The sequence below is a fragment of the Canis lupus genome, chromosome 19 (genome assembly GCF_011100685.1).
Source record: "Canis lupus familiaris isolate Mischka breed German Shepherd chromosome 19, alternate assembly UU_Cfam_GSD_1.0, whole genome shotgun sequence".
NCBI lineage: Eukaryota > Metazoa > Chordata > Mammalia > Carnivora > Canidae > Canis > Canis lupus.
Window position 1 is genome coordinate 44,207,653 of NC_049240.1, and position 25,496 is coordinate 44,233,148.

General features: G+C 32.9%; 1 protein-coding gene across 1 annotated transcript in view; it reads right to left on the reverse strand.

The window, feature by feature from the left end:
- Window positions 1-25,496, reverse strand: part of LRP1B (LDL receptor related protein 1B) — a 1,959,891-nt gene that overhangs the window by 98,619 nt on the left and 1,835,776 nt on the right. Inside the window, exons 72-77 of the mRNA XM_038565111.1 lie at window positions 21,195-21,317; window positions 16,384-16,509; window positions 15,325-15,462; window positions 13,790-13,924; window positions 10,578-10,697; window positions 8,712-8,953 (exon numbers count right to left, since the gene is read on the reverse strand). Of these exons, the coding sequence (XP_038421039.1) occupies window positions 8,712-8,953; window positions 10,578-10,697; window positions 13,790-13,924; window positions 15,325-15,462; window positions 16,384-16,509; window positions 21,195-21,317 (884 nt within the window). The remainder of the gene's footprint in view (window positions 1-8,711; window positions 8,954-10,577; window positions 10,698-13,789; window positions 13,925-15,324; window positions 15,463-16,383; window positions 16,510-21,194; window positions 21,318-25,496) is intronic.

A 25,496-nucleotide genomic window follows, 5' to 3' on the forward strand; every position in this document is an offset into this window, starting at 1 on the left:
CAATAGAAGCCCAAATTCTTTATTTTCATAAAACATTCAGAATTTGACTAAGTGATATTTTGGCAGGTAAGCAGGCTTGTGAAGATTCTACTAACGGTAAATTCTAGAAAGATAAATAATATTTATGTCACACTAGTAGAGTAAAGAATATGGCTTAGGGAAAGAGGGAAAATATTACTTTTCAGTATTAAGCACAAGAGATACTGATGGAGTCATTTAAATCTATACATTTATTTTCTGGTTCCCTGATCAAAAAATCCGTAATGTCATTCCAGAATCAACTAAAGTAGTCATAATATGGGGTAAGGACATCACACCCAATAAATCCAATGTATGGTCATAAATAACCGGTGACAAGATGATTCTCAGAAAATAAGAGCATCAGGGTGAAGATGTTACCAGATGTTCATCTTCACTGATTCACAACACACTGAATGCTCAATGATTTTCAATACTCAAGAAAGCAGAACTGAACAGAAAAAGAACAATAACAACAAGAAAACCAACAGGATGGTCCTATTTTCAAGGAAACTATGGCCAAATTAGGAAATCCCCCTTTATGATGAGTTCCAGAGGACCCACAGCTTGACCAGGATTGTGAGTAGTATTAGCCATAAGTGGATATTGGCTCGGGAGTGGAAGGTAGAAATTCCTGTTGGATCTTTATATAATAAAAAATAAACAATTTGTGGAGAGGTTAAAAATAAATAGGTGAATACAAAAAGTAGGCAAATACAATTAAAGTAAACTGAGGTTCTTGGAATGGAATGGAGACTGACGCGGGGCAACAGTAATGGGAAAGCTAAGCCATTTGCTTCCAAAGAGGCAAAAAACAAAATAAAACAAACATATCAGATTCAAAAGAAGAAGTAAACAGAAAACTCTCGTTGCCCCTTTGGCTAGCTCACTAGACAGATAGGCCTATGAGCTAGAGGCACTAATGAAATATGTCATGTGGAAGAGACTGCAGAGGCATGTGGTTACCCTGACAACAAAAGGCGTTGCTCGTATTATTCCACAAAGTGGAAGACACATTTTGACTGCTTTCTCCAGACAGATGATTTCTTTCCTAATAAGCTCTCTAAATACACAGCAAAGTTTTAAGGCCTGAGGCATTCTTCCTTGTGGAGATATATTAGTCCAATGAATGAAACACTTAAATCTTAGAGAAAAATTGGCAGCTTGATTGTAACAAAATTAGAGGTTACTACTTTAAACTACTAATTCTTTATAGCTGTGGATTGTAAGGTATCTGTCACAATTCCAGCTTCAGGAAACCAAAGATATAAGTCACTGGAGACATTTGATTTCAATCAAAGAAAGATGAAAACCTACAAAATGAGACTTCAAGCGTTTGAAACATGGAAATACTGTCCTCCTTTTTAAAGAAATTCCCTATAGTTAGCAATATACTTTAAGCAAATATTGCTAATAACACAGGATAGACTGAAGTAGTCACATATTTTATCTATGTGTTATTTTTCATCTCAGAAAAGAAAATTTCGTTCATTTTACTAAAGTTAATTACCTGTAATGTAATGTTATTAAAACAAAAATTTAAAGCCACTCTCAAGTGTGTGTGTGTGTGTGTGTGTGTGTGTGGTGTATATCAAACTAAAAGCTATTTAGACCTTCGGCCCACAATATATGAATCAGAGTAAATCTTCATAAGCCAGGGATAGAAAAAACGACTATGCAAATTCTGAATATTATTACATTATATGGCTTAATAATATTATAAGATATACAGATATATGTTATTTCAATCGAGAAGTTCATACAGCAATGGGGAAATCCAAAAAGAACCAAGAAAAAGTTATCTTTGGAGCTAGAATGTGTAAGAGTTCCAAAAACACTTCAGGAAGGAAATTCCCTGGCTTCTATCTACAGTTTATTCTGAAGAACAGATTTCAAAATCTGAGTAGTTTTAAACTTCTATCTACATTAACACCATGTCAACCTCACAGGGGGGAAAGGAACTAAATAAAAGTATGTGATTCTCAGACAATTTCAAAAAAGGACCACATTTGTCTTTGGACCACAGACTCGGTATTCTGTGAAGTTATCTTTTTTTTTTTTTAGAATACTATACTTGTGTATGTTATATATATGTATAATAATGAAAGTTATGTCTTCTTAATAAAGGAGCTTCTGTTCACCAGGATAATTAAGAGAGGCAAAGTAAAGAGCATGGTTTGAGATTCTGAAATGAAGTTGCATTCCTGGAAATTAAATGTGATGTATTTATGGCTAGGGAAAAAAAATGTGTGTTTATGGGTAGATATGTGTATGTTGATCGATGTGTAAGGAAATGGGAAGGGGGTGTGGCATAAGATGAGCTGGAATATCATGGAGAAGCTTATAAACCACTGAGTTTTCAATGGACAGCTATCAGAAGGATTTAAGTGGTGAGGTATGATGATTATATTAATGTTTTAAAATTATTTTGGCTATAGTGTGGAGAATGGCTTAGGAATGGGGACCAGAAGTGGATACAGGACAATCAGAGGAGGCTTACTGAATGGACTTCAGAAAGTAAAATGTGTAATTCTAAAATAAATTTTTGTGAGACAAAAGTGGATAAAAATGGGATATATCTGGAGACAAAAATATTTGATCTTGTGATAAGTTGAATATCAATGATGAAAAGAATAACTTGTAGAGTATAACTGTCTTTTTCTTTAATTTTTAAATTATTTTTAAAGTATAACTTTCAAGATCAATATACTATTGCCAATATACCAAAAATTTTCAATTAATATATTGCTTGTAACTTTAAAAAAATATTATGACAGATCCAGTTCTAGATGTTAGGATTACATATAATAATGGCCAAAACAGCAAAAATACTTGCCATGGGAATTTACTTACAGCAAGGTAAGGTACAGTATAGATAGTAAACATAATAGTTAAGTAAATTATATAGTAGTTTAACAAACATAAGCACTATGAAAGTGAAAAAAAATAATGAGTAATGTGTTGATGGTCCAGGATGGGAGTGGGACAATAGATTGCAATTATCAATATATTATATATTCAGAAGATGGCATTTGAGCAAAGTCTTGAATGAGTTTAGGAATTGAGCCATGTAGGCTATCTGGCTGAAGAACACTTAGGCCAAGAGAACATTTCAAGAAAGGCCTTACATTAGTAGGTACTGATGGGTTTTACAAATACCAAAGCATCCTTAGAGAAGGGTAAGGGAAAAATTAATAGGAGATGAAGTCAAAGAGGTAATGGGAGACCAGATCTTTTAAACCCGTGTAAGGCATTATGAGAAATTTGTCTTTGCAATGGGGAACCACTAGATATCTTTGATCAGAGATGTGATGTGATCTAATTTATGTCTTAGAAGGTGCATTCTGGCGACAGTGTGGTGAGTAAGAAGGAAAGCAAAAAGACTAGTTAGGAGGCTATTGCACTAGGTCAGAAGAAAGATAATGGTGGTTCAAAATAAAATAGTTGTCTTTCTTTTTTTTAATTTTTATTTATTTATGATAGTCACACAGAGAGAAAGAGAGAGAGGCAGAGACACAGGCAGAGGGAGAAGCAGGCTCCATGCACCGGGAGCCCGATGTGGGACTCGATCCTGGGTCTCCAGGATCGCGCCCTGGGCCAAAGGCAGGCGCCAAACCGCTGCGCCACCCAGGGATCCCAAAATAGTTGTCTTAGACATAAATAAAATACATTACTTCCTCCTCATCTCTTAGGGTGGTCTACACTCAAATCTCTTCAAATGGGCCTTTATTGATCATCCTATTCAAAGACTTACAACATTTGACTTCTTTTTCTTGGTTATGTTTTTCCTTCAATATAATTTTCCATTGTGTATTTCCATTATATATTTCCTTCAATATAATTTTAAAATTATATAATTATAATATACTTATATACTTATATTATCATATAATTAAAATTATATAATATCAAAATTATAATTATGATATTATATGATTATATTTTGAAAATTACGTTGCATTTTTGGTATTTATTTTTTTATGAATTTACTTGACTCTGTTTTTGTTCCCCAGAATATAAGCTTCATGAGAACAAGACTCCATTGTCATTTTGTATCCCAGGAACTCAACACTAAACCTAATAAACAGAACTCCTTAAATAAAATTTTGGGTATGAGTAAATAAAACTTGACTAGTTCACCTTAAAATGCTATACAGTATGTTCAATAATATCTTCAGAGTTATTAATTGTGGAATCATATGTTTTATATAGTCTTGTAAGATTTATGCAGTAAAATTTGAATATTGATCACAACTGTTATAGAACCATTAACTCCAATCAACATACATTGTTGAATGCCTGTCTTATGCAATCAATAATATCAAGTCACAAAATGACAATAGTTCAATGATTTGATAATTTTAGATTTCCTCCAAAGAAATCATAATAAATAATTTTAATTGTTAACTGGTTTGAATAAACTGATGGTTTGAAAAGTATTCTTGGCAAGCAAGTATAGATAATTTCAAGGTAGAGTTATAATGATTAGCATAAATTTATAATAATAAAGAAAATAAATTTAGAAATGGAAAAAGAAACTATCAATTTCTACTAGTACTTTAATGTCCTAAAACAAGACTCTGAAGTTTTTGCTAAAACTTACGTACACACATAAACTTTTTATGGGCACATATGCAAACCTATGCACTTATGTGTATGTGTGATGTCTGTATATGTGTGATATACACACAAATTCCATACATTGGGGTTTGAGGTTTATAGCTAGAACTCCAATTAAAGATGGAAGCCTATTAAATAAAACTTAGTTGGATATATTCTTAAAAGCTTTCAGGGAAAAATAATTGCCTAATCAACTTATTGAGAAAAAGATATGATTATTAATGAATAAAACTGTAAGCAGGATCATTCTGAACATCTTATTTGTATAGTAGAGAATATGCCAAAAATGTTATCTCCTATTCACTTCTCAAAATCAGGTAGATCAGATAAACCACTTGTATTGCTCAGGAATATTTAGCTCTTTAATGGTAAAAATCTTATCTGGATTTTTAAAGTCATTTGCATTTTTCCAAGCATTGACCTACTTTATAGTGCTCGTCATCATGTACTTTGCTGTACAGCATTTTATACTAGAAATGATAAATTGCCAGAAAGTATGTACAATTGTTGCATAATGCTATCATATTCTGTTCTGACTACTAAAATTTAAATTCAGAAATCTCATTATGCTTTACATATAGAATGAATCATGTCAGCCTTTTAAGTTTTAAATTATTTAATTTTCTTAAAGAAAAAAAAATCCATCCATTTTGTATAGCCCAAGGGGCTAGGAAATCATAAGCATTTCTATCTATAAATAACTTAGACTGCATTTGAAATTTAAATTTATAGTCATAATTAGTATTCAAGCCATTTTCACAGATTGCAGAAGAGTATTCCCCTCATGACTTCCAGAAAAAGATCATATTGAAAATTACCTCCCTTTGGAATGGACTTCAGTTAACTTTTAATTGAGTAATATTCTGATTTCTGATATAACATATTTCCTATATTTTATTGGGGGAAATATTCCATTATTTTTAGTTTCTGTGAATATGGGTTCAAGACATCCTGTTATTATATGGCTAACGTCTTCCATTTGGTCCACTGATAATGGGGTTTTGACTAAAAGTATCCATAGTTTGATTTTTGTATTTTTCTTTCATCTCCTGATTCAGAGATAGAAACCAATGTTCCATTTTCAGCTCAGGGGAAAATCTTGAGTTTCGTTTTCCAAAGGGTGGAGAATTCTCTGGTCAGTATCATTTATTGATTGTGTCAAAACTTAGAAGAAGAAATAGATTGCATGCTTATTAAACTACTAGACAACTAGCTGGTGACTAGTAAAAAATGCAGATACAATACATTGCAGAGTATTCAGGGGGGTAAAAAAAATCCAATTTTTATACATAAACTGGATTCCAGAGTAATAAACACAAATCATCCAAGTAAACAACTAGATAAACATAAATGATGTCACACATCTTTTGGAAAGTATATATATTTACTATCTGGAAGGGACATTGGAAATTTTCTACTTTAATATGATAGTTGCTTTTTTTATAAGTAAGTTGAGACTCAGGGATGTAACAATTTTCTCAAGTTAAAGTCTAATTTGGTCACATTACAGCTTTATGGCCATAGATGAGTCATTTGAACATTAAAGAATGCACATTATTCATTAAGAATATAAGAATGGATTGATTACATATTTATAATATTGAGGAATCAGGATTACAGAATGATTTATGAAGGAAAAATTAAGTAATTCCTTTCATCTGTATAGCCTTAAGCTTTGTTTTGTTGCAGTGCACTGATTGGAATGTCTATAGAATACTGAATGGCTTAGGACATAGTCTTAACTTATAATCATGACATTTAAATAGCTATGATGGAATCCTATAAACTGTACCCTAATGTTACACACTCTTTTCCTAGTGAATACTGTTAGTTGTGAGTAAATCTGAAGAGAGAGAAAAACAAAGTCTAGATGAAATAACGCATGTAATCAGTACCATTAAATAACAAGATGAAGTTTCATGTCATATTAGGGAAAAGCTAATCAATAGCTTTGCCATCATTTACAAAAGATTCTATACCACAGTTATAAAATATAATATATATATTATATGTGTATATGTATATATAAATAAAGGGGCATCTGGGTGGCTCAGTCGGTTAAGAGGTTCTGCCTTGGGCTCTGGTCATGATCCCAGGGTCCTGGAATTGAGCCTGGCACAGGTAACAGTCTCTCTGCTCAGTGGAAAGTCTGCTTCTCCCTCTCCCTCTGCCCTTCCCCCTGCTCATGCTGTCTCTCTCTCTCTCAGTCTTTCAAATAAACAAATAAAAACATCTTTAAAATATAGAAAATATATACAGATAAATAAATATATAATATACAAAGAAAACATATACATTTATACATTTCTATGTGTAAAAATAAAAATTTAGAGATCTGTATAAATTCTGTTCCCTAGAAGATACTGACTATATATTAATTTTTAATTTCCCCAAGGACAAAACTAAAATAATTATCAAATAATTTTCCCTGAAAAAATTATATCAAGTTAAAGATGTATTTTTAGAAAATAAAATTCAAAGGTAAGTTGCAAATAATTTTTCATATGATAATATACATCCTAGAGAAGAACACCTTGTCAATCAACATTATCAGCACCATCATTGTCATCACTGTTCTCAGCAGCAGCAGCAGCATCCTGTTAATATAGCAAGGTACTACTATATAGATACTATATAGTACTTATTATATGCCAAGAACTATCAACACTGACACATATACATACAGTATATATTCCTCACTAAAACTTCATGAAATAGGGTAGAGCAGTTTAGAGGCTAGTAAGAAACAGGATCAAGGATTAAAACCCAGGCAATGTAACTCTACAGTACATACTTATCACTTCATTGATAACATGTGAAATGGTACATAGGAGCAATGTTTTTGCAAAGCAGACTTGTGTTTTACAGATAAAGAAAGCTAGAGTTAGCCAAGACTAAAACCAGATTTTTGTTCTGACAGCAAACAAGTAAGTGAAAGAAGGCAGAGTGATCTACTAAATTTTTTGGCTCTCTTCTGGAATTGTTCTTAATAGAACTTAAAGGTATTGTATAATACTGTGTTTGGTGGAGGATTTGTTGAAGAAACAATTCTGATATGTATGGATTCTTACTCACAGTTAATTTAATCTAACCTGGATTAGAAAGGCAATATAACTTAATTAAAACCAGATTATTGCCATCTACCTGATAAAAATGTATTCCAGATTGCTATCAAATGGTATTCATGCAGTTTGAGTCTTTATGGTAGATACCGTGGCAAAGATAGTTAAGGACTTCCAGATAGGCACCCCTAATTCTTTTCAAATGCAAAGCTTCAATTATATCCTACTGTAATAGCACTTGACTTTTTGGTTGTATGGGAAGGGGCCAGGCCCCATAAAAATAAGTATTTATCTGTCATTTTTCTCCCAGGTTACTTCAAAATATAAAATACACAATAAAATGACATGCCCTAAAACAAAAAAGGATAGTCTATAACCACAAATCTAAACAAATGTTCTAGTTTATTTTTCTCAAAAAGAATAACCATGATAATCAACATGTCCATCATATACCAGCAAACAATATTGCTCTGTTTTGGATGTTCCCTGAAATACAGTTATCAGGAGTCAGAAGAAATGGTTGCACAATTGATTTGATCTCTTGCCCTAGAAGAGAGGTATATTTCTGATATTGTTAAAATGAAACGGTATACCCTGCATATTTTGACAGTTTATTTTCTAACATAAAAACAATTGAGATTGATTCTCAATCTCATCTCACAATGAAAAAAAAAAACTCACCTTCATAATATAATGTTAAATAATACAAAATATGAAATGTACTAGAAATATTGAGTCTTATTCATTACCATTTTTACATATTAAAGCAAATGTATTGAAAGAAAAATAATTTCATGCAATTAAATTATATGTTGCTGTGAGAATAATTGAGAAGGGAAATGTTTTATTTCTTTATATGGAGAATATTGGGAGAAATCATTGACCATATTCATTACCTCCTATAATCATATATTGTAAAAAAAATAATATATTGTGATGGATAGATAAAAAAAAAAAAAACAGAGAGATGGAAAGGTATGAGACTTCAAATAGTCAATGTTATTTACTTACAATTAAGCCACTGTTTGCTTGCCTTTTTTCTCTGCCATGGATCCTTTTGTAGAAAATTCCGCCTGGATTAAACTGAGTACTCCAAATTATCATATCTCTTTGATAATATACATCCATCCCTGTTATCCTTGAATTATGTTCAATATGAGAAATTTGTTGATGATCGCCACTGTAGTTGAATGGATATATAAAACCCAGGATATCAGTGTCATTAGCAATGTAGAGAACTTGATCTTCAGAGCCTGGAGATTATTATAATAAAATACAAAAATAAAGTAAATTTCAACTAATGTAAAAGCAATGATTGTATTTTTAAAGTTATCTTGAATTATTATACTTAACACAGTTTCTTGCTCTATAAAAATCAAACAACTTTATATCGTGTTTTAGTCTTCATGATTTATTTCTAATATACACGTTCTTAAACATTTCTAAGACTTATTGATGTAGGTTTTCCCAGGGCAAAGCTTACCTTATGGCTAGAAATTAGGTATTTGTAGTAGATATCCTTTTCATAAAGAGGGATTTCTATTTGATAAATTGCAGTGCATTATGTTAATGCTTTGATCCTCAATATTCAGATGCTATATTGTGTACTCATTAATCCTCAAACATTCCTGAGTATCCAGTTTATGCATTCAGTTTATCATCATTGTATTAGGTTAAGCAATGAAAATTAAGAGGAGGAAAGTCTTCCTTTTTTAATATTCATGTATCTCAAATATTCTATTTTTATCATAAGAAGATATTACTATTTATTACATTAAAATATCGTAATGTCAATATCATTTAGAATATTGCTAGTTGATGCCTGTAGCCTGAAGTTTTCATACCTACAATACAATTCTAATATCATTTGCATATTGAGACAAGTAAAACCCTAGACTGAATTCTCAATATATTAATTAAAATATTGATGGAACTGTAAATATTGAATTGCATACACACTATCTGCAAATTAAAAAAAAACAATAATGAAGTAAAGTTCAGCACTATTGGTTTAATAGTTCTCACTTGGTTATGTTTATCTACTCTATGGCAGGCATTATGGAAAAGATTTCACAATTTATCCCCTCTTATGGAAAGCAGGGATACATATTTCCATTTTATAGCTGAGGAATTGAGGCTCAGAGAGTTTAATAACTTGCCCAGGGCCAAAGATTACAGAAGGGCAATGCTAGGATTCAAATTCAAGTATGTTTACCTCTACAGCCCATCCTTAATCTACTATATCATGTTGTTTTCTACCTGTAATAACTGTTTTATTACAATTGCCCAATCCTGCCCTATAACTAACAATCTTTGTTACGATATTCTTAGTAAAAACCAGAGCATGAAAATTCATTCCCAAAAAAGCCCCAAATACCTGTTTTTTTTTTTTTTGAAGTTTAACAAATTTTATTCCTAAGTAAAGGAGGTCTGAATTAAAGCATGATTTTACTTAAAACTTTTTATATTCTTACTCAAAATTCCATTCTCCTTACAATGCTAGCCTTTAACCTGTTATTTTTATCCATTGGTATAATAATATTTCTCAAATACACTGAGAGCAGTCCATAAAGAAAGATGCTTTACAGTCTATCACATTGACTTGTAAAAACTTTTCCCTCCTTCTGACCAATTTTTTAAACACAAAAGTGATTTTAACAGTTACAATGTATTTGACAGTCATGTCTATAAACCTTCCTAGATTAGATTAATTAAGCAGGTTAACAAACAAACTGGGAAAATTAGCCAATATTGAAAAGAGACTTATTTCTATTTTCAAACATGGAGCTATTGCTAAAATATAATATGAAACATTGTTTTCCCATAAGATATTTATAACAGTTATATTAGCATTTGAAATAATTGTTATGATCTTACCTTTTGCTATGCAGGTGTTATTCCTTTCCTGAAAATTCTGGTCACACACACATTTATATGACCCTTCCATGTTTATACATTGGTGGGAACATGTGCCAAACACCAAACATTCATTAAGATCTAGAAGAGAAAAGCTCAAAATAGCATCATCATACCCTCAATTAGCACTTCCTATTTTTCAGACATGTAAAAAAAGACAAATTTATTTTTCTTCCTTCTACTTCTTATTTCTATTTCTTTTATTGTCTTTTTAAAACTCTTAAGTCTGTGATTTGCTGTGTCACATTTTCCGGCCTTAGCAAGTTTTTACAATAGTTTCACTATAATAATTCATCAATTGCTTGTACATTGCTTTTTAATCTACTTAACACATTGATATAGCACTTTCAGTGCTATTGAAATAGCACTTTCCTAGTATTTTCGTCACTCAAACGCACACTTCTTGAGGTTTCCTTTTAAGACTCTTTCTAATTACTTACCTTCATACCTTTGTACACATCATATAATATCCTTGCTCACCTTCACATAGAGAATTCTTACTCATCTCTCAAGATCCACCTAAAGTGAAACCTTGCTTGTTCTCCACCAACATACATCCCTACCATGGTTTCTCCACTGTTTGCTATCTGGGTATTTCTCTCTTACAACACTGTATATACTATATTTCATATATAATATATATGCCATGTTGTACAGAGAAATTAAACACACATACACATATATGCACACTAATGTTGGTACCATGAGCTTTCATAGAGGATGGAAAAATCTCACACATGTCCAGTACCTAAAACAGTGCCTGGCACACAGCAACTATTAATCCATTTCTACTTCTCTGATGGTATTTTTCGGTAATCTGTCTTCTTTTTATATATTCTAATTAAAGTGCTTTGGTTCTAACATCAAATAGTGATTTCTTATTTTCTTTTTGAGCTATATATAGGAAAAGCAAAAACACATTTGAATTCCTTGAATTATGAATCAAAGTAATGTCTTTCCCTTCCTCCATACCAAATCAAATTGCTTTTCCTTACTATCAAAACTTCCTTCACTAAGGATACAAATTTTATTGAAGTGCAAAAGTTATTAATTTGCACAATAAAAATACCGGATTTGTAGCAACTTAAAATGAAGAATGAAGTTGCAGCTTGTATTTGCCATAGAATATAATTAAAAACACAGAAATGTTTGAGAATGGAAGTTTTAATTTTCATAAGTATGTGCAGGAAATAGAGCCCACTATTCACAGACAAATGTTAGAAAATTAATGTTTGAAATTAAAATTTGAAGAAGTTGTGGATGTGTGCATGTGTGTGTTTATATACAATCAAGAGAAAGTGTCTGGGGAAAAAAAGAAATAATCTAGCCTTGAAAAATAATTTGCTCTTGGGCACCTGGGTGACTCAGTGATTGAGTGTCTGCCTTTGGCTCAGGTCATGATCCCAGGGTCCTGGGATGGAGTCCCATGTTGGGCTCTCTGCAGAGAGCCTGCTTCTCCCTCTGCTTATCTCTCTCTCTCTCTCTCTCTCTCTGTGTCTCATGAATAAATAAATAAAATCTTAAAAGAATAATTTGCTTTTAATTTTATTTATTTATTTCAATTTTATTTATTTATTTGACAGAGAAAGAGAGAGAGAGAGAGAGAGAGAGAGAGATTGAGTACACACAAGCAGGGGGAGAAGCAGAGGGAGAGGAAGAAGCAATGTAGGCTCTCTCCTGAGCAGAGAGCCTGATGTGGGGCTTGATACCAGTATGCTGGGATCATGACCTGAGCCTAAGGCTGACGCTTGATCGACTGAGCCACCCTAGGCATCCCAATAATTTGCTTTTTAAATCACAATAGTGAAAACCTAGGGGTGCCAGGGTGGCTCAGTCAGTTGAGCACCTGACTCTTGCTTTTGGCTCAAGTCATGATCTCTGGGTCCTGAGATTGGGTTCCATGCCAGCAGGGAGGCTGCTTGAGGTTCTCTCTATCCCTCTCCCTCTGCTCCTCCCCGACTCTCTCTCTCTAAAATAAATAAATAGGGTAGCCCGGGTGGCTCAGTGGTTTAGCGCCGCCTTGGGTCCAGGGCCTGATCCTGGAGACCCGGGATCGAGTCCCACGTCAGGCTCCCTACACGGAGCCTGCTTCTCCCTCTGCCTGTGTCTGTGCCTTCTCTCTCTCTCTCTCTCTCTCTCTCATGAATAAATAAATAAAATCTTTAAAAAATAAAATAAAATAAAATAAATAAATAAATCTTAAAAAAAATAAAGAAAACCTAGACTGTTATTTTTCAGTGTTCCATGTTAATGGAAAAATAAAATGTCACGAATAATCCAAACTGGTATATAATTCAAAATGTACATAAATATGACATGTCCACACTTCATTCTCTTTTGGGCGAATATAACCAATTCAATTCAATAATCTCATTTTGATTGATGCAATGCAAAAATCACATTTCTTTACCCAAGAATAAAATGGACAGTAGAGAAGGAAGCTAGTAGAAAGCATTTTACAACTTGAATTTCCCTAGATAAGCCAAACTTAGACAACTCTAATCACAATAATATCAATTTTAATGGAGAAACTGGCAGTAAATACATATAGGTCTGTATTTCATGGCTCTCTATTAAAGTCCCAATGTATAGTATATTTACATATAATTTACTGTGAAATCCTGGCTATCCTACCATGCTCGATTTTTAAATGGTCTCAAGTAAATTGACAGAGATTTATCTAGATCCTGTCTTTGAATTTTAGAAGGGACTTTGATAATATAAAGCACTGTTTAGGAAATGGGTTAGGACAAAAGCCCACGGTTCTCTAAAAGTGAATTACCTATTGCAGTACTGCAAATGCCACAACTCAAGAGAAATGGGTCATCATAAACATGGTCTTTCATGAAGTGCCTCCAATTCTCCAATAGTTCCTGAACCAGCAATTTTGTTATTTGCATTTCAAAACAAAGTTGTAACAGTACAATTGAAATTCCTGCAGATCTGAATTTACTATAGAAAAGGCTTTGTAGCCTCAGAGACGGTTAGCTTAGCCGTACAAACAAATAGGCTCTTGACCCGAGAGACTTTCACTCTTGTAGGTAAAACGGTATCCCGTAGATACACACCAACCTGATGAAAATCAATCCCATGTCATCTCACAGTTTAACAGCATTGTGAGTCTTTTATAACCTAAAGATTTAAGAGCAAGCTGTTGAGGAAATGTACTATACCTTCACACTGTCTGTTTTTCATGTTTCTCTGAAATCCAGGCTTACAGCGACAAAAAACAGATGTTTTTATTTGATTACAATATGCGTCATCGCCACATGGATTCACATTATCTTCACAGGTATATTCAGCAGGAGCTGGGATTTAAAAATGCCATCAAAACTAATATAATTCTAATTCTTGAAGTGGGAGTTTACTTTTTTTAAAATTTGAAATTATATTTATTATTCCATAGATAACTTTTTGAATTTATAAGATTATGATCTTCTCTCTATATAAGCCCTCATTTCTTATAAAGGTGTAGAAGCAGATAAAACATAAGCTCATTTACATTAAATATAGTTCAGACCAAACTGCCAATAGCTGATATTTACAGTTGTTATTGAAGTACACTATTTTGTAAAAGGAAGAGTCAACGTTTTTAATGATAGGCTGTCATTACTAAGGTACAAATGAGGACTACATCCTTCTCTAGGAACCAAAAGGTTTCCTACAAGCTACCTAGACATGTGGCCATTAATTGCTAACCTAAATTTAGTATTCAGGAATTCAATCAAGGGTACTACCATGTTATTCAAACAAGTAGGCTAAATCATCAGTTCTTAAACTTTTTCAGCCTGGAAATATGTATGAGGAGCAACATGCTCCAGTGGTCATGGGCTGTTACACAAGTTAGGACAGACTATGTGTTATTTGTCATTTCTAGCATAGTAGTTGCAATTTCATAGCTTTATCTCCTATTACAAAAAACATTATAGCATGCAAATAAATGAGAGGGACATTATTATAAAAATATTGTTGGATTAGCTCTATTTACTGACAGATATCAAATTATTTTGAAATATGAAAACTTTATCAGAATTTTAGCCATTATTAATCTCCACTGACTTTCGAATATTTTATAATTAATTAAAGTACATCAGTGGAATTATATATACCTCAGTTGAGATAATATGTGGCCATATTGTAGTGGGTAATGCTTCATCACCCAGTGAGGAACAATTCAGATGCATAAATGAGAAAAAATAAAAGACTCCATAGTAGAAAGTATTTTATGACTTTTACAAGCAATCCGAATCTAAAGTCATAAGTTTGGTTATGTTTCTTAATTTGAAAAATTAGATATCAAACATTAAACACAAAAATAACCAAGGTCTAATAACTCAAATATCACCACGCTCCAAATGAATAATACAAATGATGTCTTCTTTAAGAATAACTCAGCAATGGATTAAAATCTTAAAACACTGAATACATTATTAACACCTTACCTTCTTTTAAACTAAATATCATTATAAGAATCAAAAATATTAAATTTATATTTTATAAAATAAAATATTAAGGGATACAGATTTCTTTGGTGACATCAAAGTCTGTAATTGGAATTTGAGATCTCAGGTTCAGCCCTAACAAGTGTACTCATTGTGAAATTGAACTTTCCTACCTCATACTTTTTGATATAATTTAAGTGGCATTGCAAGGTTGTGTTGGCAAGGGCTTGCCGCCCAAAAAGTATACTGTTTGAAAATAAACTTACTTATTCTGCAGCCTTGTTCATCTGAACCATCTCCACAGTCATCAAGTTGATCACACTGGAGGTCCATGGGGATACATTTTTTATTGCTGCAAGCAAACTCATCTTTTTTACATGGTCTTGCTTTATATGTAAGCTTGCCTATAAAGTAATTAAAAATGATTAGTGCTTCACAGAATCAAAACAAATTTACTGAGTACACAAACATTCAAGATTTTACTAAACACTGTGAAAAACATGACTCCACAATCCATATGAAGCTCTTGGGCCAAATAAAAGAATTCTGAAATTCCGGATTTTTAGAAAAGTAACAGTGCATTTACCCTATAATAAGTAACACTATATTTCCATAGGAAAATGTTTGAATATTCACCCTAAGTGGGACTTTGTTTCTAAAGCATTACAAACTGCTTCAGACCAGTTTAAGTCAGGGTTTGTCACCCACCAAGTGATTTTGTCGCATACATTAGCATAGTCTTTGGTTTTATTGTGAAGAAGGGATTTTGTATGCAGACATACATTCTTTAGTAGCACTCTCCCCTCAAGGAACTGTTTAACAGAGAACACTTTTATTTTATGTTTTAAAATATTTTATTTATTTATTCATGAGAGACACACAGAGAGAGGCCGAGACACAGGCAGAGGGAGAAGCAGGCTCCATGCAGAGAACCCTAGGACGTGGGACTCGATCCCAGGTCTCCAGGATCACGACCTGGGCTGATGGCAGTGCTAAACCACTGAGCCACCCGGGCTGCCCAACAGAGAGCATTTTTTAACCACTATGTTTTTCTTTCTCTCACACAGTATTTTCTGGAATAAAGTATGTATAATCAAAGGAGACTTACAGACTAGTAGAGACTTTGGATAAAGCAGCACAAGTCTACTATTCAAATGAATGTTAGCAGATTATTTTCATACCGTGTCAGAAGATCAAGTGTCTGAAAAAAATATCCTCAGACATGCCACATGGAAAATACTTCTTTTTAATTTTTTGTGCCCCCAAACCATCATATTATCTTGTAGCTGTCAGTGAATCAATTATTTCACATTAAATGGATTTACCACCACAGTGATCTTCATCTGAGTTGTCCCCACAGTCATCAATCCCATTGCACATTTGCTCAGGCTGCAGGCATATTCTGTTATTTCTGCATCTGTGAGGTCTTGTGGGTGGGCAAAGAAATTTGGCTGAAAAAAAAAAAAGAAAAAGAAAAAAGAAAAGCAGCTCCTTTGGGTACACTGAGTTATGAGGAAATATCCTTCTGGGGGAGGGTCTTCCTTTTTTTGTTTTGTATTAGTTTTTGCTTTTTGTTGTTTTCTTCTTTTCAAATCCTTAATCTGACTTTTATGAATATCTTTTGTTGTGGAAATTGCCTTCATGTAGGTACTGGAAAATGTGTGATAATAGAAGCTATGATCCTCGTTATTTATATTAACTACAGAAAAGAGTGCACAGCTCAAATGAAATAAAGAAAAAGAACCAAACTTCATGGTCTCATTTCCAGATGCCTTATCTTAGCTGACTTCACTTGGTGTACCAAATTAATTTATGCCTGCAGTTTATACAACATGGCAGGACACTTAGCTTTTGAAAGAGCAATTTCACACAGAATAGAGCTTGAGCAAGCATATGTTACAGGCCCAAATTTGAAAATAGGTCATCCTGTGAAAAAAATGCCCCAACAATGCTATAACTGTGTTTCTTGCTTTGTATTTCTGTAAAGGAATGTGTAAATATATATTTGAGTCACATAGGATCTCTGTTATTTATTTTTAATATTTATGGGTATATGTAGCTTTGTGTGTGTGTGTGTGTGTGTGTACGTGTTAAAGTGACAACAATGAAAGCCAGAGAATTTTACCATTGTCCTTTCTATTATTATCTAATCTGAAGACTTCCATCTCTAGAGTAGGAAACATCTCTCATGACTCTTTATCCTTATGTGTGGAATACTCCAGGACTCTTTCATTGGTTTCCTGATCTCACTCGTGAATTCTCTGCTGATATTCTCTCTCATTCATTTTCATGGATTTACTTGATACTATACCCTTAAGACTTTCAATTTACTATCTAATTTTAGCATCTCACAGGTGACTATAGGATATCTCCTCAAGAATTTGAAATTCAGGAAGTTCAAGACTCCATTCTTAATCACTTTCCCGATTTCCTTCTCTCCAGACATAAGCTTTGTGTTATTTCCATGGTTCAGTTAGTAGCAAATAATAGCTACAAGTCTGGGGTTATCTAAATGCATTCCTCTTATGACTTTCAACTCTTACTAGTCAACAAGTCCAGTTGACACAGTCCCCAAATTTGCCTTCTTTTCTCCATATATACCAGTTATAATAACTCAGCTCTTGATTATCTCTTACAGAGAAAATAACAGTAGAATCCTAAGTGTGTATGTTTCATTGCTCAACCTAAGATCCAAAGGTGCCTTCCAAAAGGCACCAGAACAACCACCTTAGACATCAATCTGATCATCTCTTCCATAGTTATCCAGCACTTTCAGAATAAAATTTAGGATATTTTACATGACAGGGGCACCTGAGTGGCTCAGTAGTTGAGCATCTGCCTTGAGATCAGGTCATGATCCTGAGGTCCTGCGATCAAGTCTGGCATCAGGCTCCCTGCAGGGAAACTGATTCTCCCTCTGCCTATGTCTCTGCCTTTCTCTCGGCCATGAATAAATAAATAAAATCATTTTTTAAAGATACTTTACATGGCATAATAGACTGATCATTACTTTGTCCATACCACTCCTAAAGACTCATCCGTGACAGTCTTAATATTCTATCAATACCACTTTATTAGCTTCCTTAAGTATGCCATACTTCTTCTTGTATGACCTCCTTGGTTTAACTGAAATCTGGTTCCCACTCCAAGCATAGTTCCTCCCCTTTAGGTCTTTTAAGAAATATCTCTTAAATTCCTCAAACTTCATGTTATCTCATGTTCAAATATTCTCTAATTTCCAGCTTTAGCTTTCAGAACTTTTTTTTTTTATATCCTCACATCTGTTTTTAAAAAGAAACTAAAAACAAAAACTATTATTTTGATGGCCATTTGATTATACATCTTTTTTATTGCTATTTTCTCATCAACCTTGTAAATATCACCCCTTCCCACGTTTATTAAAGACTGTAGACTTTCCTTCATCATCAAAACCCTCCATCCAAACTCATTTCAACATCCTAGATGACTGATCAACACTCCCCTTTAACAAACCAGCCAATCAATACTTGTTCCTCTTAGCTCCTTGAGTTTTTCATACCCAATGATCTTTAACTCTAATTCACCTAAGCCACCAACTATCCTATATGGTTAGAAATCATCTATATCTATATATAGTAATATTTAGGGGACATCTGGCATTAATAAATTAATTCACGTTAAAATTTTTAATAACAGAAAAGGGTTTACTACCCTTATCTAAAACTAATTTTTCATATGCTCTGAAAATCATTTTTTCCTGACTTTTCAGGAACCATTCCATCTTTCTTGATACATTTCATTACTTTGGTATTTCTCTTCCACTATTTTTCCAAATTATTTTGTGGTCACTCACCTGAGTCTTTTCCAGCTGCTCATATTTATTTAGATGTTTGGTAGCCCTCAATATTCTATCCTAACTCACTTCTCCTCTTATATCTTACTCTCACTCAGCCTAAATCTTACAAATTCCGTAGTATTCATTACTCCATTTTATTCTGACTTGCACATTTATAACTCTAGACCAGCTCTTCAAGCTTTAGAATCAAACATCTAGAGCCTACATGAAATCTCTACTTGAATGTTTCCTCAAGTATATCTCAAACCAGGCTTTTAATCTTTACTTTCAACACTGTTCCTCTTCCTATGTTACCTATGTATTCCACTGTGAAAGCACAAACACAAATTATACTTAATAACTTCCTCTTCCTTGTCCCATGTATCTAATCTATTGCTTAATCCAATTTATTTTGGTTTTTAAATCACCTTCAAATCTGTGTATATTTGCCATCATGTGATACCAGTATTTTAACCCAAGCTACTAGCATAGCTTGCCTAGAGTACAGCAATTATCTTACCTAGCCTTGCCCTCTTTCAATCCTATATATGTAAAATATAAATATAACTATATGCCTGTTGTACTTAAAACTTTTTAGTATTCTTTTATTTTTAAATACTTTTAAAATTTTATTTATTTATTTACTTACTTTTAGAGAAGGAGGTTGAGGGGAGGAGCAGAGGGAGATGGGAAGAGAGAATCTTAAGCAGGCTCCATGTCCAGTGTGGAGCTCAACACGGGGCTTGATCTCATAACCCTGAAATCACTACCTGAGCTGAAATCAAGAGCTGGATGCTTAACTGACTGAGTCACCCAGGTAACCCAAAACTTTTTGGATTTATTAATTACTTTTAGGCTAAATCTAAAAATCCTTATGAAGACTCACAAGGTTCCAGACTCTTCTGTCTCTTCAGTTTCATCCTAAACCAGCATCTACTTTGTTCTGTATTCTCCAAGCTCATGGATCTTTCAGTCCTTCCAGGAAGCTATGGTGCACTCTGCCTCAGGGTTGTCTACATCTTGCCTACAACATTATGTCTTCTACCTTCCCTCCACCCATCCCTTTCACCTACATGGCCAGAACCCATTATTTTTATAAATTATGTGTGTGTGCATATTTTTCTATTATAATTCAGAAACAACAAAATCTCTGGTATAAACCCATTGTATAAGATTATGTAGAACTAAAACTGAAATTTCATTAGTTGTGCCTTCAGAGGACATTCTCCGAAGACTTTCATTTTTAAGTTTTAAATCCTTTTAAAAATAAGACTGCCTCTTTGTTTTTTATTCAATTGTAATGTCAGTAGTCAATGTCATCATCTATTAAAAAATATTGGTTTAACTTGGTCGACCCAATAGAACAGATAACTTAAGTATATACACTCATGCTATGTTTTCTTTCATTCATCTGATGTGCTACTTAATTATTTCCAAATAATTAAATAATTAATAATTAAAATATCTTTAATTTAGAAGTGAAATACATTTAATATGGAGATTGGATGCAAAGAATGTGAAGAAAGGACTAAAAATGTTTGCTAGGTATAAGAAATCCTTTCCTTTGGTGGTATAAAATTGGATATTTATAGTTGCTGGTTGCATAAGTACATTCCTGACAATTATCAGTTGAGTAACCTGAATTTGAAGAAACACTAGCTTTTGTTAAGATTTTCAGACTGAAATGTTATAGAACTCCTAATTTAAGTTCTCTGCTTAGTCTAAATACATATAGATATATTAATATATTTATAATTATAATGTAGAACATATATGAATAAATAATATATAATATTTAAGTATATTAATATTACTCATATATTAAAATAAATCTATATGTTTACATATTAAAATATATCAATATATTTACATATTATCTCATATATATCCCTTCTCTGAACAACATTGGTCTCAGTAGTGGGTAACTTTTAGAACTACTTGATTTTATTATTCACATTTTTTCCATGTATTTATCCATCCAAAAAAAAATTATTTTAGTCTAAGTGGCCAATTTGATCAGAGCCAAAGTCCTTATATGAACCTTATATAATTCAAAAATTCAGCTACTCTAAATCCTCCAAACAGGCTATAAACTATCGTCTGAATAGTGTTGACATGTGCAAGTTCAGATTTAGGGGGATTTTCCGTAAAGTCATCAACTTTGAACAGAATAATCTCCTATTACCTGAACAAAAGCTGTATATGTAACTACCTAACCTCAGGATGGTAGCTCTGTGGTTTGTCTCACCACTTCATTGATTCATGCCAGTATATTAGGTCTGGAAATGAGAATATAATCTAGATCCATGTGACGTGCCATACCACACATATCAGGGGCTTCATCAGAGTTGTCTCCACAGTCATCTTCTCCATCACACACCCAGAAATGGAGTTTGCAAAGGGAATTATTGCAGAGAAACTCATCTGCTCTACATATATTTCCTCCTTTATTAAAAAAAAAAAAGGAAAAGAGACATAGAGATGTAGCATAATTAGTGCTGGTCAGCAGGACACACATTCCTCTAATTCTTAGCACAGTATTTATTTCTCACTTCCTTATATTATTTTCCTATACAGTACTGGGACAAGCAGTATCCAAACTATTTTTTTAAGTTACTTATGTTTTACTTTTCAAAACAATCTGATATTATGCAGACATATATTTTTAAAGAAAATACCAATAAGATGATAGAAGAAAGTTTTCTCAAATATAAATTATCTTCCATTTTACATGATTTTTATTTTACTATAAATAAACTTAATTTTAAGTAGTATTAATTTTCATTATAAAAATTGTGCTGTTCTGGAAAGAAAAGATCCTTTCAAGACTGTTACAAAATTCAGCTGTATCTGGAAACAAACAAACTGAATTGCTGAAGACAGAATAACCAATAAAAAGTTTTTTGCAATCACAGAGAATCAGTTAATTTTATAACAGAATTAGAAGTTGGTGATGTGGTGAGATAGTACAGTCATCCTTATAAAAACTACAATAGCTTCCCTTTTTTTGCATGTATTTTACAAATGTTTGCATTTTTTCTCCTTTCACAATTAAATAGAAAACATCAAGAATATAAGGCTATGCTTCCACTTAAAATTAAGTGTATGGAACCAAAATAATAATAAACTTTGGTATGTATCTAGATATGTAATAATATATAGTGGAAATTGCAATGGTTCTAGGATTAGGAACTTCCTTTGTCTTGCTCTGGACAAGTCTATTAATTTCTCTGAGACTTAATGTCTTCCTATGTTATAAGAGAGGCATGCTTAAAGTGATTTATAAGGTCATATTTACAAGCAGTACCTGGGAAAACAACACAAAGTAACTTGATGGGAATTCAGAATTAAAATAAACAAGATTGCTTTCAGAGAATTTCACTACTTATTTAAACCTCATACATAAAATAATAAATATGGTTTCTATATTAGATTTGATGACTGAAGGTTTTAAATATTTAAAGTGGATATCTATTAAAACATGGGGCTAGGGAGTGATAGTGCTCATCCTTGTGAGACTAGAAAGTCCCAGAAGGAAAAAAAAAAAAAAAAAAAAAGAAAGTCCCAGAAGGAAGCATTGTTCATTTTGTGGATGCACTTTGGAGGCAATAATAAGTCTAGGTTAGGGTCAAACAGCTCATCTTGTTGAGTTCTGACTTGCAGACAAATCTTTAATAATTTAGGTAGAGTAGCAAAGATTTAACTTAGCAAATGACAGAATGAGATTTATATTTTAACATGATAACACTAGCAAGAGTATGGATAACTTGGAAATGAAGATAGCAAGAGTGAAGCCAAGTAGTCTGGAGGAGGGAAAAGACCAATTTGAAGAGGGGTTGCAGCAATGCAGAAGAGAATTGCTGGTATTTGATTTAGAGTAGCTACATTTGAAAGTGCTTTGGGAGGTGCTCCAGGAGGTAGAACCCTCAGGATCTCATGGCTAAAAAGATGAAGTGCAAGGGGAGTGAGGAGTCAAACATAGTACTCAGTTTTTCTTTTCTTTTTTTTTTTTTTGGACAATTTGGTAAATATTGGTATTGTTCAAAAATAAAGGAATACATCAGAAGGAGCAATAGTAGCAGAAATAATGACATAATTCTTTTAAGGTACTTGTAAGACAACCACGTAGTGATATTTAATAGGATAGTAGATAAATGTATCTAAAATATAGGATAGGTTCTGACCTGTAAATATGTAGCTGGAAATGATCAGAGTGCAGTTGTTATTTGAAATTTAGAACAAAACAGAGGAAATCAGCATTTAAAGATTGGAGAGATAAAACGGAGGCTGCAAAAGGACAGAACATTAGCCAGAGTGGTTGGAGAAATACCTGAAAAGTGGTCCAACAAGAAGGTAGTAGTTAGCACATTTATATAATGCTAAGAGAGAAGGTTCAGTGAAGTGGTGGTAGATTTAGTGAAATGTTTGTAGTTGGTTATTATTAGATGAAAAAGTAGTAGTGACTGTAATCTTTCATCCCTTTCCAGGAGTTTGGCCTTAAAGGGAAGGAAGAAAGGAGGAAGTTAGGTGTCTAAGAGAGACCGGTTATTTGTATGGAGTAAAACAGATATCTGATATCCTTAAGAGCTTCTGAGAATAATTTGATAGACAGAGTAAGCTTGAGGATACAGAAGAGAGTAAAGGTCATTGATACAACAAATTCCTTGAGAATCCAGAAAGTGTGAAGGATTTAAGATCTAAAGTAAAATAAAGGGATTATCCTTAGATTGGAGGTGCAACAAATCTTCCATTTAAAGAAGAAGTAAGGGGGGAGAAGTTAGGCGAGGCACAGCTATCGGTAGATTTGCTAAATGTTGAATAAACCTCAAGATTTTTATTAATTTTGTGAAGTAAAAGGTGAGGAAGAAATTCAACTTTTTAAAAACCTGATAGGGTTAATGGTAGGGAGAGATGATTAGGGAAATATAGGTCAATTGCTTAGAAACCTAATAGTTGAAGCTGAGACCAAGCAACAAACTCTAAAATATGGAAAAAGGCAAGTCTTTGGTGAATCCACCAAGGTGAGTTGATACTCACCATGTAAGACTAACAATATAATATCTGGCATTGAGGTGCCCCTTTCTTTCAACTTCTGCAATGTTCAGTTCTAAAATGCCCTAATTCTGACAATAATTTCAATTATCAAAATTCATGCCAGAAAATATACTGCCATTTAACAACTCTGTCTGAAGACAATAAAAAGATAACATGTACAGTCTTTAGTATTAAAGAAACTTGAGATATGAATATTGATAGGAGGTGAGTGTTGCCTAATTCAGTATCAAAATTCATAGAATATGAAAGTTACATTCTTTCAGAGGAAAAATCCTCATGACTAAACCTCATTATTGCATGTTCCATTTTACAATGGATTATATTCAAACAAAATTTGTGAACTCTTGACATCCTCCGATTACTACAGAAAATGTTAATTGTAGCCCATCAGCTTTGTTAAAAGGAAAAAAAAAATGAGTTCCCAAAGTTATCACATTGGATAACATTATAATTAGCCCCATTTAAGAGTGTTGGGCCTCTTACTATTTTAATTAAGAAGAGAAATATAAATGAAATCACAATCACAACAGTAAGACAAATGTTTTAAGATAACTTACTAAAGGCTTCCTATTGTACCATGAAGAATTTTCATTACAAAAAAACATATCATGGGCCTACCATGACATCTTGAGTCTAACATAAAATGCTTATTTTTGAAATGGCACGAGACACACATAAGCAACAAAAAAAGGTATAATTTAAAGAGATTAGACAGATCAAAATTCCAGTTTCCTAGTCATTAGTCATGTTCTTAATCAGCTCAACAGAAGATTAGAAAAATATAAAAGTGTGTACGTGTATACACACACACATATTTATAAACAATAACCTATGTTTAAATATAACTGAGCTTCTGTCAGATTCATTGAAATCTGGACAGGCCATAATCACAGAAAATAAGCATCTAGAGTTCCCATTTTAATTTGGGTGGATAGAATGTTTAATATATGATAATATTTTATAATTTTAATTAGTAATTAACACATTTGTGAGCTGATGATTACTAAAAATAATAATTCTCAAAAAAATAAATAAATAAAAAGAATAACTGTCGATCTTTCCTACCGAAATTGCTAGGGGAATAACGTTTGGGAGCGAAGACAAACATCAAGTTTCCTTGAGGCATCATGTTTTACCTTTAAAAATATGAATGCTGCTTTTAATTCCACAGTATTTGGGGGTTCGTCTTTTTAAAGTAAAGTAAGAAGTGGATTCATTTGGAAAATGTTCCTGCGTGCCTACTGCCTTCCAGACCCTAACACTTAGTTCATGTGTCCAGATTTGGGATGAATGAAGTGAGATTTAACAGGAGAGATATTTATTCTGGCCTTCCATTTCCTCAGTGCCTTGAAGGACATTTATCCAATACCTAAACCACTTGCTAGAAGTAAGTTAAATACTAGAATTCTGAACTTGATTATGTGTTAAGGTACAGCCATACAGGACCAAATACTTTAACCACCAAGATAATTCACTGGAATTTACCTGGCAAAAAGAAACCCAAGAAAAGTTAGAAACATGAATATTGAGACGAGGAGCTTTGACACATTTGTAAATGATTCAGTTAAA